The sequence below is a fragment of the Colobus angolensis genome, unplaced genomic scaffold (genome assembly GCF_000951035.1).
Source record: "Colobus angolensis palliatus isolate OR3802 unplaced genomic scaffold, Cang.pa_1.0 Scaffold146, whole genome shotgun sequence".
Classification (NCBI taxonomy): Eukaryota; Metazoa; Chordata; class Mammalia; order Primates; family Cercopithecidae; genus Colobus; species Colobus angolensis.
In genome coordinates, this window is record NW_012114555.1 from 2,450,192 (window position 1) to 2,465,730 (window position 15,539).

The 15,539-nt window shown below is 37.4% G+C and overlaps 1 protein-coding gene across 4 annotated transcripts in view; it reads right to left on the reverse strand.

The window, feature by feature from the left end:
- RBPJ (recombination signal binding protein for immunoglobulin kappa J region) overlaps window positions 1–15,539 on the reverse strand; it is a 102,919-nt gene that overhangs the window by 6,897 nt on the left and 80,483 nt on the right. For all 4 annotated transcript variants that reach the window (XM_011935634.1, XM_011935635.1, XM_011935636.1 and 1 more), the window contains 4 exons: window positions 12,239–12,404; window positions 7,421–7,595; window positions 3,600–3,737; window positions 3,336–3,448 (listed from right to left, as the gene is read on the reverse strand). In XM_011935634.1, coding sequence (XP_011791024.1) covers window positions 3,336–3,448; window positions 3,600–3,737; window positions 7,421–7,595; window positions 12,239–12,404 — 592 coding nt within the window. The remainder of the gene's footprint in view (window positions 1–3,335; window positions 3,449–3,599; window positions 3,738–7,420; window positions 7,596–12,238; window positions 12,405–15,539) is intronic.

The following is a 15,539-nucleotide window of genomic DNA, read 5'->3' on the forward strand; positions in this document are numbered from 1 at the left end:
CCAGTTTAGTAGCTGAAGGATCAGAATATGTCCTGATCCCAGGGCTGGCTGCCTGTCCAAATGATCTCTAAATCTTATAATCCAACTAGTCCACAAAACACATGAATATCTGAAAGATAATACTATCAAACCCTATATGACACTTGACACCTAGAATTAATGGCTAAGGAGATGATGATGATGAACAGCAAGATTTGACACAAAACTTTTACTCTTAGTTTCCTTTTCTATCCATCTCTTCCAACAACATACAAACGTAACTATCGCTCATCTCAAAATCAAAAGTAAAGAAAACTCTGACTACATGCCTGTCCCTCCCTCTCACTACCTGTTTCTCTGCAAACGCCTCTTCCTCACTGTCCAATCTCCTACAGTCTCTCCCCTTTTATCTCAAAGACTCCACTACAACTGCTTTTCAAAGCCACCAAGGATTTCCAGACAGATGCATCTCATGACACTTTTCTGTCCACATTTTACTTCATTTTCTCAGAAGCTCTCAACACATTTTGCCTTCAGAACCACACCTGCTCCAACTGACCTTTAGAATGCCCAGAGGCGAGTTCTCAGCCCTCTTTTCCGCTCTTTATAATATATAGTTTAAAATTTAGAAAGGTTGACAACTTCTAAATTTATTATCTCCAGACTTATCTTCTCTCCTGCATTCAACTTGTATGTACACTTAACTACCTATTCAACATTTCCACTTATGATGTCTAACAGGCATCTCAAGGTTACCATATCAAAAACAGATTTTTTGATTTCCTCCTAAACTTGATCCTTCCCCAACTCATCTAGATCAATAAATGGCACCAACATTCACTCAATCCAAAAACCTTAAGTCATCCTTAATGCCTTGCTTTCTCTCATATCCAACCATCCAATCTCCCAGTAAATTCCGTCAGGTCCACTTTCAAACAAATCTGTCACCCCTCAACACTTTACTACTATGATCCTGGGTCTAAGATACTATCAACTCCTGCCTCAATTACAACAACAATCCAAGCACCTGTCTCCCTGCTTCCACGGCCACATCGTTATGCTCTCTTCTCCACCCAGCAGCCAGACGTATGCTTCTAAACAAAAATGGGCCATTACGTTTAAAACCCTCCAGTGGCCTTCTAACATACAGAGATAGTATGAAGTCCTAACCCTAGATACAGAGAGGGATCCTACAACATCTTGCCCAGTACTAATCTTACAGCTTCAGTTCTTGCCACTTGACCTCTCCTCCCTCCGCTCCAGCTCCACTGGTTTCTTTACTAGTCATCACACATCCCCTGCCTTCACAGTTCTGTACTTGTTCTGTTTGCCTGAAATACTCCTCCCTCAGTTGGCAGTTCTTTGACTTCATTCTGGTCTCTTCAAATACTGCGCCTTCAAAAAGACTTCCATGACTTCTCTAAGTGCTCTTCCAATTCTCTATCCCTTTATTATCTTGTTTTGTCTTCTCATCACTACATAAATCCTTTACATGGGTATTTGGTTTATCACCCTACCAAAATGTAAACTCGATGAGGAGGCACTCGACTTCGCATGTCAGAATTCCTCAGTCATGAAACCCCTAGAAAGATTTATTTATCAGCATCTTAATAATGGTACTGCAACTTTTTCTAGTAAGTTAATGTTTTATTGCAACATTTTTATATAAAGCCATACAGTTTTGAGTGTAAAAACTTCAATTAATGACGACTTTCAAGTAAGGCAGACTACTGGTACTTTACAAACAACTATAAATGAAAACACTGTTTTAAATTTGGGTCTGTCTTCTAAGTGGTTTGTATTATAAATTATTGGTGATCAGAATCATCCTCCTAAATTGTGCTTCTGCAGTACAAGCATTTAACACTAAAGCAAACAAACATCATCCTTGGAACAGAAAAAATGAATGAGAAGAGAAAAAAATGAATAAATGCTGATTCAGATTTTGTGCTTGCTTCTGTCTCCTGCTCTGTTTTTCATGCCCTTCATTCCCTAATGTTACCCTTTTTATTATAATCTGTCTCAACTGCAAAGCTTTACAGATTACTATTACTATACTTCATGTCTTTAGCTTATTGCATTGACATGGGAAATAAAATCACCTTGTACAATCATGACAGGGCAAAAAGAAATAACAGTAACAAAGAAATGAATCACTGGCTTAGAAAATTGTAGATCAACCCGGCCTCTGCTGAAATGGCCCCAGAAAATAAAAGCCAGTGGAATACTGCACCAAAAAAATAAATAGAAGGCATGCTTAGGAACATTAATACTAAATGTTCTTCTACTCACCCAACCTCTTCAGTCTGACCTTGAATGAAACTTACTCATAAATCCCCTTCATCTTGAATATAAATAAATTGTATTGTTTCAGAAAAGGAGAGGGAAAATTGGGAGGGGGTGGCACTATAGAGGACTTTTGTTTTCATTTTACTAACAAAAGCAGTTTTTACAGTTTAAGATCTCCTTTTTTGTGGTTGTTGAGATAGGATCTCACTCTGTTGCCCAGGCTAAAGTTCAGTAGTACGATCACCGCTCACTGTAGCCTTGACCTCCCAAGCTCAAGTGATCCTCCCACTTCCGCTTGAGACTACAGGTGTGTACCACCACGCCTGGCTAAATTTTTTTTTTGGGGGGGGTGGGGGGAGGGCGGGGTAAAGACAGGGTCTGACCATGTTGCCAGGGCTAGTCTCGAACTCCTGAGCTCAAGTGATGCCAAGGCTAGTCACCTCTCCTTCTCCTGCCTTCACCTGTTGAAGTGCTGGGATTGCAGGTATAAGCCACCATGCGTGGCTGAGTTTCAATGTCTTCTACTGAACAAAAGTCCTAAATCCTATGTCCCTCTCCCAAAGTTAGAAACACCAATTTTATTTAAGTTTTAATAAATCTATCTTCTTGTGAGACAGTAAGCTAACAAAAATTATGCTTATATTTTAAAAGAAATAAGAATTTCTTCTTTATGAAAACTTGGTCCTACACTGGGATATGGCAGGTACCACAAAAAAATGAATACATTATCTGAATTAGTAAAGAAAAGAAATGTAATTTATAGTGCCCTCTACTGAACATCTTCAGATAAACAGCTAAAAAGCAAATTGCCACCAAAATATATTGGAAATCATTTAAGAAAAAATCATTAAGAATGTACTTGTAAAAACTGGCTAATTACCTTAAAGCATTTCTGAAATAAGGTACAGTATAACTATCAATTATAAACAGCTCTGATTACTAACACACCTTTTAAAATTAAAAAGCATAAAATTGAGGTGTGTTTTTCCATTTGAATGTTGTGACTTTGCTGTTTAAAGAATTAATTTTTACTTCACGTTATTACTAAAGCAAAAGTAGAGCCATACCAATCTTGGTAGTGCCATGCCAGTAACTGAGCACACAAGTTTGACTGTTTGTCCATAATGGATGTAGCCATCTCGGACTGTGAATTCTTCTCCTTCTGATTCATCATCATCCACTACAGTAGGTGGAAAAAGAAATCAAATTGTTACCTTTTTGAATTCATTTTATGATTAGGCAAATGACAAAACTTAATATATCCATATATCTCATCAAAAGAATTTAACGATTTCACACTAAAAACATTCATTGCACATTTTTATACTCACAGAGATGAATAAAAAATGCTCCCCACTGCTGTGAACTGGCATGAAAATTACCTCCTTCTACATGCAAGTATCTGGTACTAACTGTCTGGGATCGTAGTCGGTTAAACAGAGCCACCTTTGTTCCTGAGGCAATGCATACTGCAAAGAAAAAAGAGCTCTTATTTATGTGATTGGAGCAAAAGGTGGGGAGGGAGCAAAAGAAGGAAATTCTGCTTGGCAGTGTATAATTATTCTTTCTTATCATTTAACAGTTTGACAAATATTTTCACTTTCCAAGACAGTATAGATGACACCAAAAAAAGAAGTCAAGGTAACTGTTATTAATAATGTCAAGCTAATGATATCTAATGTCCATAAAAATAATTTTAAAGCGAAAGCTACACAGTATGTTTAATGTGGTGCTGATTATTACAGAAAAACTTACTTTTAAAATAATGAATGTTAGACAGTAGAAATTTAAATGATGACCTATTTAAAGGATATGTATCTAAATATACTGGTAAGAAAATATTTTCCTGGAATATCACTGAATGGAAAAGCAGACTATAAAATACTCTGTACGCTGTGGTTCCACTAGGCAAATGTATATATTTTTAATACACAGAATACATGCATAGAAATTATTACACAGACTACATGCATAGAATGTATGTATCCAATAACACAGAATACACGCATAGAAAAGGGACTCGAAGGATGTTTATCAGAGTTGATGGTAAATGCCTCTGCATACTGTGATTTTAGAAAATTCTACTTTCTTCTAAATACCTTAAAGTACCATATGAAATTTCTTGAAAATAAATCTATGTAAGCAGAAAAATATTCTGAAAGTGAAATATGTTCTCTGTCATCAAGAAACTAATATTCAGTACAAACACAAAGTTAAAACAGTTACATAAAACCATGTAATTTGAAATGCAAATAGCCTGAATACAAACATAATATACCTCCTAGTGCAGGAGAACACACCACCACCTTTGAAGTAGGTATTGCTTTCCAGCAAAAAAACAAGAAACAAACAACAACAAACTTAAATCTGATCACGATTCTAGACTAAACTCTCCTTGACCAAACTTTTAAGCAGACTGCTCTGAGCATTCAACTAGTATTCGTCCTTTAGCCCTGTCATCAGTCTGTTTAGCTCAGTTGTAGCAACAATCCTCCTAAATTATCCCCCACTCTGGATCTATGATCATCTTGGCCTGCCTTTAGTACAAATCCTAAGTCAGGTCAGAAAGAAACCTTCTACCTTTGATGTCTCCTTTTAGTAAGTTTCCATCCATTGACCCTCTCACTCTGCTTCATCCCCACTTATCTTTGTTGTATTCTGAAATGGAACTTGGTTCTATTTTCCCCTGTTGCAATAGTACTGAATGAAATCTATCTTTCCAACTAGTGCCCACGCTCTATTTCTTTTTGACTCTACCAATTTACAGAAAATATATGAAACTACACCAAATAAATGAAATTAGCAAAATCCAGTATGTGGCAATCTCTAGTGGCCAAATGTCTCAACTTACTTAAATAAATTGCAAGAGTTGGTGTGTGTGTGTGGCGCGGGGCGGTGGGGAGTTGTTCATAGATTATACTCAAGGACATGTCACAATATAAACTGTACTATGTGGTAAATCTGAATTTTGATTCAAGCAATCTGATTTTTAAAATAACACTTTAGACCATTTTACATTTGAACATTGATTGGATATCCATCAAACTAAAATAGGGGCAGAAGAAAGTGGGCCTGGAGTACAGGTATAGATGAAGATAAGGTTGGTTGAATTTAAGATCACTGTTGAAGTTAGAGAATGAACATAAGAGGTTTCATTTTATGATGCAACTCTGTCTACTTGAGTGTGTTTGAAATTTTTCCATAATAAAAACTAAGTGATGTTAGTGGACTGAGTGGACTAAAATATAACCAATACAAAAAACAAACAAAAAAAAAAACAACCATGAGCTCGTAATAAAACAAAATGAAAAGAAAGCAAACAAAACAAAAACTCTGAAACCCCACTGGTCTCTTTCAAGGAATGTTATCATTGTTCTGCAAATGAGCAAACAAGCAACTAATCCTGTCTTTTCATTACATACTACAATTGAAGCAAATAGCTGATATGGCAAAGTTACTCTTTGTAGAAAAAACTCCAGCTAACAAATACATAAGTTATGAATTTAAAAAATTAGAATATTACCACTTTGCAGCATTTAATGAAATGGATTTAAACATCATCAATGGCTATTAAAACCATTAGGTTAAAGTTTGCTGAGGAACTTTATGAGTAGAATAGACTAACAACAGCTGAACTACTATAATCAATCCTAACATGAAAAAAGGGATAATTAGATATCATGACTTCCAAAGGAAATGAATGTATATTTTACCAACTAGTTCTGAAAGTCTTTATGTCTAACCACCAGTTCATGGAAAATGAGAGAGACAGAGAAACAGGTAATCAGTCAAACTCAGAATATGGAATTCCACAACAGAAAAATGATCCAGTTTCTTCAACAAATAAATGACACAGAAGGAAAACAAAGGTGTGATAGGGTGAGAAGAAACTATTACAGACTAAAATGTGTAGACCTTGTCTGAACCCGTGTTTGAACAAACCACTGTAAAACAAAACAAAGCAAAAAAACTATAAAAAGACATTCTGGGTCAATCTGATAAATCTGTACATGAAATAGGATATTAGATGACACTGAAGAGCTGCTGTCAACTGTTAGGTATAACGATGTTTCAAAAAAAAAAGGCATGTATTAGTCATTATTGCAGAAATTTTGGTTGAAACAATAGGGTAAGATTTACATTAAAATACTTCAGCAATTAGAAGAGGAAGAGGTGTTGGTGGTGATGGAGATAATGAGAGAATGATAAAACCTGTTGAGGCTGGGTAGCTGGTTTCTCCCTTTTATATAAATTTGAAACTCTCAGCCAGGTGCGGTGGCTCACGCCTATAATCCCAACACTTTGGGAGGCTGAGGCAGGTGGATCACCTGAGGTCAGGAGTTCAAGACCAGCCTGGCCAACATGGTGAAACCTCACCTTTACTAAAAAACACAAAATCAGTTGGGCGTGATGGTGGGCACCTATAATCCCAGCTACTCAGGAGGCTGAGGCAGGGAGGACTGGTTGAACCTGGGAGGTGGAGGTTGCAGTGAGCTGAGATCCTGCCAATGCACTCCAGCCTGGGCGACAGAGTAAGAGTCCGTCTCAAAAAAAAAAAAAGTCTCCATAATAAAAAGTTAAAAAAAGAAAAATGGGTGTGAAGGTTAAATTTATAGTTCACACAGACAGTATACTTCTTTGGTAGTCTAAAAATAGGCTGATGAGACAGCAGTCTCTGCCAGAGCAACCACATTAAAAATTTTGTTTAGATTCTCAGGAAGGCCTGCCAAAAAGCCCATTTAATTAATAGTGTTTTTCAAAGGGGTGCTTTTTGACACTGTGGGTAGATCGATTCTTTGTGGAATCAGAACTACCTTGGACACTGCAGGACATTCAATTCAGCATCATAGGCTCAAGATACCCAAAGCCAACAACATCACCCCCTCCAGTCACCATAACAACAGAAGGAGAAAACCTCCCATTTCCCCAAAATGTCCCCGGGAGCACTAAGGAACCAACTCTGGTTAAGAACTGCTTCATTAGACCACATACTGTCGATTTACGATTAAAAAAAAGAGAGACAATAAACAGGGCCACAAAAATATTAGTAAGGAATTAATTGGCTATTGAAAAGGCCATTTTTAATTTAACGAAGAGTCTGTCTTATTAATTCATGGTAGGAATTGGGGACAAATAAGAAAAGCATACATACAGTCAGCATTTTTCAATGACTGCTTCTTTTTGGAAGGTTTGGAGATGACTTTTATCCGCTTGCTGAGGAATACACCAATGTCATCACTGTTGCCATAGAACATCTTTACAGACAACATGAAGTGCTTTCGCTTGTCTGAATCAGATATGTACAATGTTTTGGCTGTGCAATAGTTCTGTGAAAGAAAAGTAAAGTTTTAATAGCAGCAAAACTTTGTTTGTTTATGTAGTACCTACAACTCAGAATGGTCATAGTTTAAGTAATAATAAGAAAAACAATTCCAATGCATAGCTGATAAAACCAACTACAAAAATTATCAACTGTAAAAATTACTGAAATTGATTTCTGAAAAGTACAAAATCTTCCTTATGAAGTCTATAAAACACATTGTCATCTATGGTATCCTCTCTAAAAAAAGACCATTTAAAAAAACAGTATTTTCTTGTTTTACACAGCTCTACAACTGTGTCATGGAATTATCACTCAATGTTACAGCAGTAACTTTTAAAATAATTTTTACAGTTAAAAAAATCAATGACTATCTTCAAAAAAAAAATAAAGCCATCAGCCGGGTGCGGTGGCTCAAGCCTGTAATCCCAGCACTTTGGGAGGCGGAGACGGGCGGATCACGAAGTCAGGAGATCGAGACCATCCTGGCTAACACAGTGAAACCCCGTCTCTACTAAAAAGTACAAAAAACTAGCCGGGCGAGGTGGCGGGTGCCTGTAGTCCCAGCTACTCGGGAGGCTGAGGCAGGAGAATGGCGTAAACCTGGGAGGCAGAGCTTGCAGTGAGCTGAGATCCGGCCACTGCACTCCAGCCTGGGCGACAGCGGACTCTGTCTCAAAAAAAAAAAGCCATCAAAATTCAACAAATTATGTAAAAGATTTTAGCAGTAGTTCTTCTCAAAATAGTGCATAGAATGTTTTTCTTTACATAGCTGAACACTAGAGTAATCACTTATAAGTTTGAGGAAAACAACACAAGACAAACTGGATGATTATAAAATGTCTTAACCAGAAAGAGATTATATAAGCATTACCTTAAAGAACTATTTTTAAAATGGTTAACTGCACAAAAGGGCGATTCATATGTATCACTAAAAGAACTGAATTTAAAGGTACTAGAGAAAATGCTCAAGGCATTATGTCAGTTTACCAGAATTTAAATTCTGATAACTGAAAAGATTAAGAGATATAGCACTTGACAAAGAGCAAAGACACTTCAAAATGTTACTGCTTATATTATATATGACAATTCTAAAATCTTTCCTATTCTCTTGATCCCTGTGAATCAGAGAGGGATCTAAACTATTGTCCTTTTCCAGATAAGATAAATAATGCTGAAACACAGTATAAATATCTAAAGTATCTGAATTATATTTTTTTAAAGATCAGCATTCCACTTTAAAATTAAGCTAAACAAGTTTTTTCAACTATCTCTTCTGTATCTTCCTTTTAAAAAGCAGAGCAAATGCTACTCAGGAAACAGTTAATGACTTCTAGGTTTTTATTTTTAAAATTTTACTCACAGACAGCCTTGGTAGCAGACAAAACTACTGCAATCGTTTACTGTACTTCTCATAGCAAAGCTATATAAGAAAATTTAGGTGCCATCTTGAACATTACACATTCAATTAAGTTTTTAAAAATCAAAAGTTCCGTAAAAGCTTTGAGAGGTTTTGCTCTGTAGAAGGCAAAAATAAGATAAAGCTAATCACAGTAATAAGAAAAATAAAAACAGGCCAGGCTGGTGGCTCATGCCTGTAATCCCAGCACTTTGGGAGGCCGAGGTGGGCAGACTGCTTAAGTCCAGAAGTTTGAGACCAGCCTGAGCAACATGGTGAAACCCATCTCTACAAAAAACACAAAAATTATCCAGGCATGGTGGTGCATGCCTGTAGTCCCAGCTACTCAGGAGGCTGAGGTGGGAGGGTCGCTTGAGCCCAGGAGGCAGAGGTTGTAATGAGCCATGATCCCACCACTGCACTCCAGCCTGGGCGACAGGGCGGCACCCTGTCTCAAAATGAATAAAGATAAAGAAACAAGAAAACAACAGTACTTTGCAGTCACATCACTCCTTGCACCCAAGATCTCCAACACACTCAGAGATGGCATCTGTGAGCCTCTATGCCCACAGGTCTGCCATACTCTTAAAAATGACAGCAATGAAGGTCAAATTAAGCTTAACAATGAAATTCTTCTGCAACATAAGGTGAGGTCTGTGAAAATGGGTGTCAATGTACTAAAGCAGACAGTCATGGGAAGTAAAAAAATGAAATGTATATCTAAATGAAGGTAATTACATTCTAATGGGAAAGCTTAAAACTGTTGAGATCGCTTAATTTTGAGTGTTAAAATTAAAAGGTAAGATCCATTTGAGAAAGAGAAAATACTGAAATCCAGCATAAATAACACATACTGGCAAACAAGAAAGGAAAAAAAGAACCAAGAAGGTTAGATCGTAAGACCTACACAAAAAGAACTGCATTTTGTTCAGAAAAAACAAACACATATATATCTCCTTGGAAAGAAAGGAAATATATCCCTAATTACAATGAGTAGTTTGAATCCACAAAAATCATAACCAAGATAATTTTAGGAGAACTATTTTTAAAAAACTATAAGGCCACTGACCACAAACTACTCAAATTCCACTAAGAAAAAAAGGAATCAGGCCTGTAATCCCAGCACTTTGGGAGGCCGAGATGGGCGGATCACAAGGTCAGGAGATCGAGACCATCCTGGCTAACACGGTGAAACCCCGTCTCTACTAAAAAATACAAAAACTAGCCGGGCGATGTGGCGGGCGCCTGTAGTCCCAGCTACTCAGGAGGCTGAGGCAGGAGAATGGCGTAAACCCGGGAGGCGGAGCTTGCAGTGAGCTGAGATCTGGCCACTGCACTCCAGCCTGAGCGGCAGAGCGAGACTCCGTCTCAAAAAAAAAGAAAAAAAGGAAAAAGTCACTAACTCATAGAAAATAAGCAAATAAAACTAAAATTACATTTGCCTTGCTATTCTAAAAGGTTAAATTAGCTAATGGAATTCTAGAAGAGAAAATGGTATATAATCATCTCTCTAGAAATACTCTTTGAAAACAAGATCTTTAGGCAATAAAGACATTTCCCTGAAAGGAAGAAGAAATACCAAGTCTAATGCTGCAAAGTGATACTTGCGAAAGAGAAGCAGTGATACTATTGCTTGGTTTATTTGGTATTACCTCACTTAAAATTACTGGAAGCTGGAAATGGTTAAAATGAGCTATGAAGTAGAATTAAAGTTATATACACAGGTAGCTAGAATCTCTGGCTTCTCACTACCTATCTGATCCACTCATTCATAGTACTGAATGTCTACATGTGAAGCCTGGAGGCATATAACTCTGAGATTTCCTAGGTAACAAGAAAACAGATGAGACAAGACGAAGATCTATTAGATTGACCCACCACTTAAATATATTCGTTACTTTAGCTCAGGGGTCATAATTTAGAAACAGTTTGACTGGTTTAAGATGAAACAACCTTTATTGTAATAAGTATCCCAAATCTAATCTAAAATACATAGTCAACAAACCTTACTCACAAAAACTATAAAGATATAATGACATACAAATAGCTAAATTTGAAGGAGGTTGATATTAAGACCTGTAGTACTATCTGTAAAATCACTAAAATTGAATTTGAGAGCACATATCCCCTAGCTCACCTCCATCAACACTACTCCCAACCCATATCTCTAGTGCCAACTACAACACAGCAAACACTAAAATATTCAACAAAGATGCATCGAATGAAACAGCTGTTTATGCACTATTTTAGAAGACGTTTAGTCATTGAGATCAGAACTAACCATTTTCCAAAGTATAGTAGCAAGCAAAAATAAAATCATAGCTAAATCCCAAGTGAATAAAAAACTATCTTTCAATACTGAAAGTATAGATTGGCTGGACACGGTGGCACACACCCATAATCCCAGCACATTGGGAGGCTGAGGTGGGTGGATTGCTTGAGCTCAGGAGTTCAAGACCAGCCTAGCTAACATGGCGAAACCCTGTCTCTACAAAAAAATACAAAAAAGTTAGCTGGACATGGTGACGCACACCTACGGTCCTACTACTTGAGAGGTGGAGGCTGCAGTCAGCCAAGATTGCACCATTGCATTTCAACCTGGGTGACAGAGTAAAAATCCCGTCCAGGGAAAGAAAAAAAAAAGATCTAGATTGACTGCTTTCTAAATTCATACAATTAGTAAAACTAGTTGATAAACTGTTTTCTCTAGAAAATTAATTAAAGAACCCCTGCTATGCAATAAAATTTGAGTATAACCAACTGTGGCTGTTCTTGTCTATAGTATCTCTGATGTCAAGTAAACATTTATGATCTTTATAACCCAGATAAATGCTTTCCACAATGTATATATCATCGTGTCTAGTATAAAACTAAGATTAAAACAGCAGAGTAAAACATTACTGAACAATGTATTTTTGTTGAGACTTGAGTATCAAACCTCTGTCAAACAGAAGATGAGCAATCAGCCTCCTAAATTTATTACTGGCTTCCAATAGAAATCTGATTTGCTAAAACTGCTTGCAAGCTGGGGAAGCTTACTGCATGCCATCTTCCAATGTCAGCAGCATAAGCTTCATGAATGACTAGACCAAAGCGATCTGAGAGGCATATTTTTTGGTCCTAGTTTATATATTCCAGAAATTGTTACTAACAGTTATTAAAGAAAAAAATCTCCAACACAAAAATGAATATGAAAACTACATTCTGGTACCATGGTGCCCCTTTCTGGTGAACTAGTGGTCTTCATTTACCTTTCCTTCCAAGTTTAGCTGCTGCATTTCTTGGTCACTATTTCCTATCCCAATAAATGCACACGGTTGAGACTCTTGTTCAGAACAACCATCGCGTTCCATTTGTTCTTTTTTTTTCTTCCATCCACTGCCCATAAGATACACACAAGGAGGAGGGCAAAAAAACCTGAAGAATAATGGAGGGGGAGGGGGGAACAAAAAGCTCAAATCAATTAGATTCAAGAAAGCATTTCCTTTTCTTGAACATTATGAATACAAAATCATATTGAAATGCACCTATTTCCCAAAGAAAAATTTTGGTGAAGCCTTTTGTAATGGAAATAATCATGCCCACAAGACAGAAATCGGGACTTCCACAATAACTAAATCTGTTCAGGTAAAATATTGGAGCTATGCGTACAGTTAGATTAAATACTTTTTAGAGTACAGAACTTCTCTTTGTATTTTCACGTGGCTCAGAGTTCTAAACTACTGGAGTTCAGCAAATTCAGTGCACTCTAACATATTACAAAACATGATAAACCACCACAAAATCTGTAATTACTAATTAAGGCCTATTCAAAATGACACAATCATTAATGAGTGACATTATTGTTATGGATACTGCATTTAACTTAATGTGGTAAATTAACTTAATGGGATAAATTAACCTAGAAAATTGTATTATCAAGTATTGTCCATAGTAGAAATACCCAAAATATTAATAAAAGCAAAAGAGTCAAAAGTAAATGGATCTCCTGATTATGAGCAGTGTTGTGTTTTGCATATCTTTGAATTTTATATATACATGGAACACCTGGTGCACTGTAGATATCTGAGAAATATTTCATGCTCAAAGAACAATATACTATATTCTTTCAACTCACAGAATACCATAGGTTTGTTTTGCTAGTTGTCAAAAACCACCCTCACAAGTTCTTCTGAGAATGACTTTCTTATAATCTTTTCTTTAGCAATTAAAAATATTATCTATTGCAAAGCCTAGCTCAGGGCTCATATTTTACATAGTTCAGACCATCAATCCAGTCCTTATATAGGGTATAAATTCAGCTTTACTCAATTATAATGCTGACTTGTACATACTTTAAAACATCTATGCCATATCTCTCTAGAGGGCCTCAAAACTCAAATTAACTATAGTAGGCACATAAGTCATATAAATGGGTGAACGGTGTATATAATAAACAGGAATATCCAGGCTGGGCGCAGTGGCTCATGCCTGTAATCTTAACACTTTGGGAGGCAGAGGCAGGTGGATTGCTTGAGCCCAGGAGTTTGAGACCAGTCTGGGCAACATGGCTAAACCTCGTGTCTATAAAAAATACAAAAATTAGTGGGCATGGTGGCAGGCACCTATAGTCCCAGCTACTCAGGTGGCTAAGGTGGGAGGACTACCTGAGCCTGGGAGCTCAAGGCTGCGGTGAGCTGTCATAGTGCACCTGCACTCCAGCCTGGGTGAGAGTGAGACTGTCTTAAAAAAAAAAAAAAATTAGGAATATCCTTTAGTTTCCCAAAGAAGTAGTTTCTTTCCCTTCTTTCTTGAAACACACAGCCTCCATTGTCATTCTCACTTTTTGTACTGTTACTAGTACAGAAAATTTTTTACTTTTCTTAATCCTAGTATAAGAAAACCCAGATCTTAAATGCAAATTGATAATCAGCCACTGGTGTGTATATATCCACTCACACTCACGTGGCTGAACTATGGGCATGCAAGTCTAGTGTTGGTCCCGTCCTCCAATTGTTCAATAGATGCCTGAAATCAAATTCTATATGAAATAGTTTTTTTTTTAAATTTGGCAACTAATTTACACTTATTAACACTCTGTAGGCCAACAACGTGCAGACTAAAAGAAAAAAACTTTATGTGCATATATGCACACACATGCAGACACCAGCAGGCTGGATTTGGTGCTTAGGTGTTCTTGAAGGTGGTAATATCTACTTCTTATTTGCTTCCCCCTCAGCCTCTACAATATTATCTACTGAATTGACTCAAAATATATTAATAGAACCTACTTTTTGTTCAACCCTAACCAGACTACTTTAGAGGCAATTTACATACGACTTACAAGAAGTAAGCTGGGTTTATTTAATATTCATTAATTCTCCAAATTATTTATTATATCCTGAGTGTGTAACAGATACTGGGGATATAGCAGTAAAAATAACCAAAAAAATGAAACAAAATTCCTGTTCTCATGGAACTTACACTCTAATAGGAGAGATAATAAAAACAGATAAATGAGTGAAATAACATGCTCCGTTAGCTGGTGTACTCTGTTAGCTGGGGAGAAAAAAATAAAGCAGGCAAGGGGTACTTGAAATGGGGACAGCCCAAGGTGGCCAGGAAAAGTTTCCTTAAGAAGGTGACTTTGAGTCATGACCTAAAGCCACGTGGACACCTGGGGCAAGAGCATTTCCACAGAGGAAAGAGCCAATGCAAAGGCTCTGAGGTACGAAGGACTGTGACCAAGAGTGGGGAAACAACCAACAGACCAGAGTGGCTGGAGCGGAGAGCAGAAGGGGGATTAACAGGCAGCGAAGCCAGAGGTAGTGGACAAGTAGACCAAGGAGGCCCTAAGGATTTAACTGAGTGAGGAGGGAAGTCTCTGTAGTCCTCTCACATTTATCTAATCCAATAGAAAAGAGCAGTTTTCATGCCTGTATACTTACACTGAGGCCAAGGATATAAAGGTCACAGCCAAGGTAGTGGGCCCAGTTCCAGGTCACTCTAAGTTTGGAGGGAAGCCTGGATTAACTGGGCTAGTTTTGGAGTGGGTTCAGTTCAAGTCTACAAAGGGGAGCTTTCTGGCTTCTAATGCTGGGAGTTACTCAATGCTTACTATGGCACAGAGTCAAATACCTAGGCTGGCACACTCTCAGGAGGTTGAGAAGGCATCAGTTTTGGAAACACAACTCCTGTTAGTTTTTTATTGAACACTGATGTTAGGACTCCTTAGTAAACTGGTGTATCAGCTATAAAACTCAAAGAGCTGTGTTTTAGTACAGGTTGTGTATTCCTTATCTAAAATGCTTGGGACCAATAGTGTTTTGAATTTTTTTTTTCCAGATCTTGGATTGTTTGCATTTATTCTTGGCGGTTGAACATCCCAAATCTAAAATGCTCCAGGCTGGGTGCAGTGACTCATGCCTGTAATTCCAGCACTTTGGGAGGCCAAGGCGGGCGGATCACTTGAGGCCAGGAGTTCAAGACCAGACTGGCCAACATGGCAAAACACTGTCTCTACTAAAAATACAAAAAATTAGCCGGGTATGGTGGCACATGACTGTAGTCCCA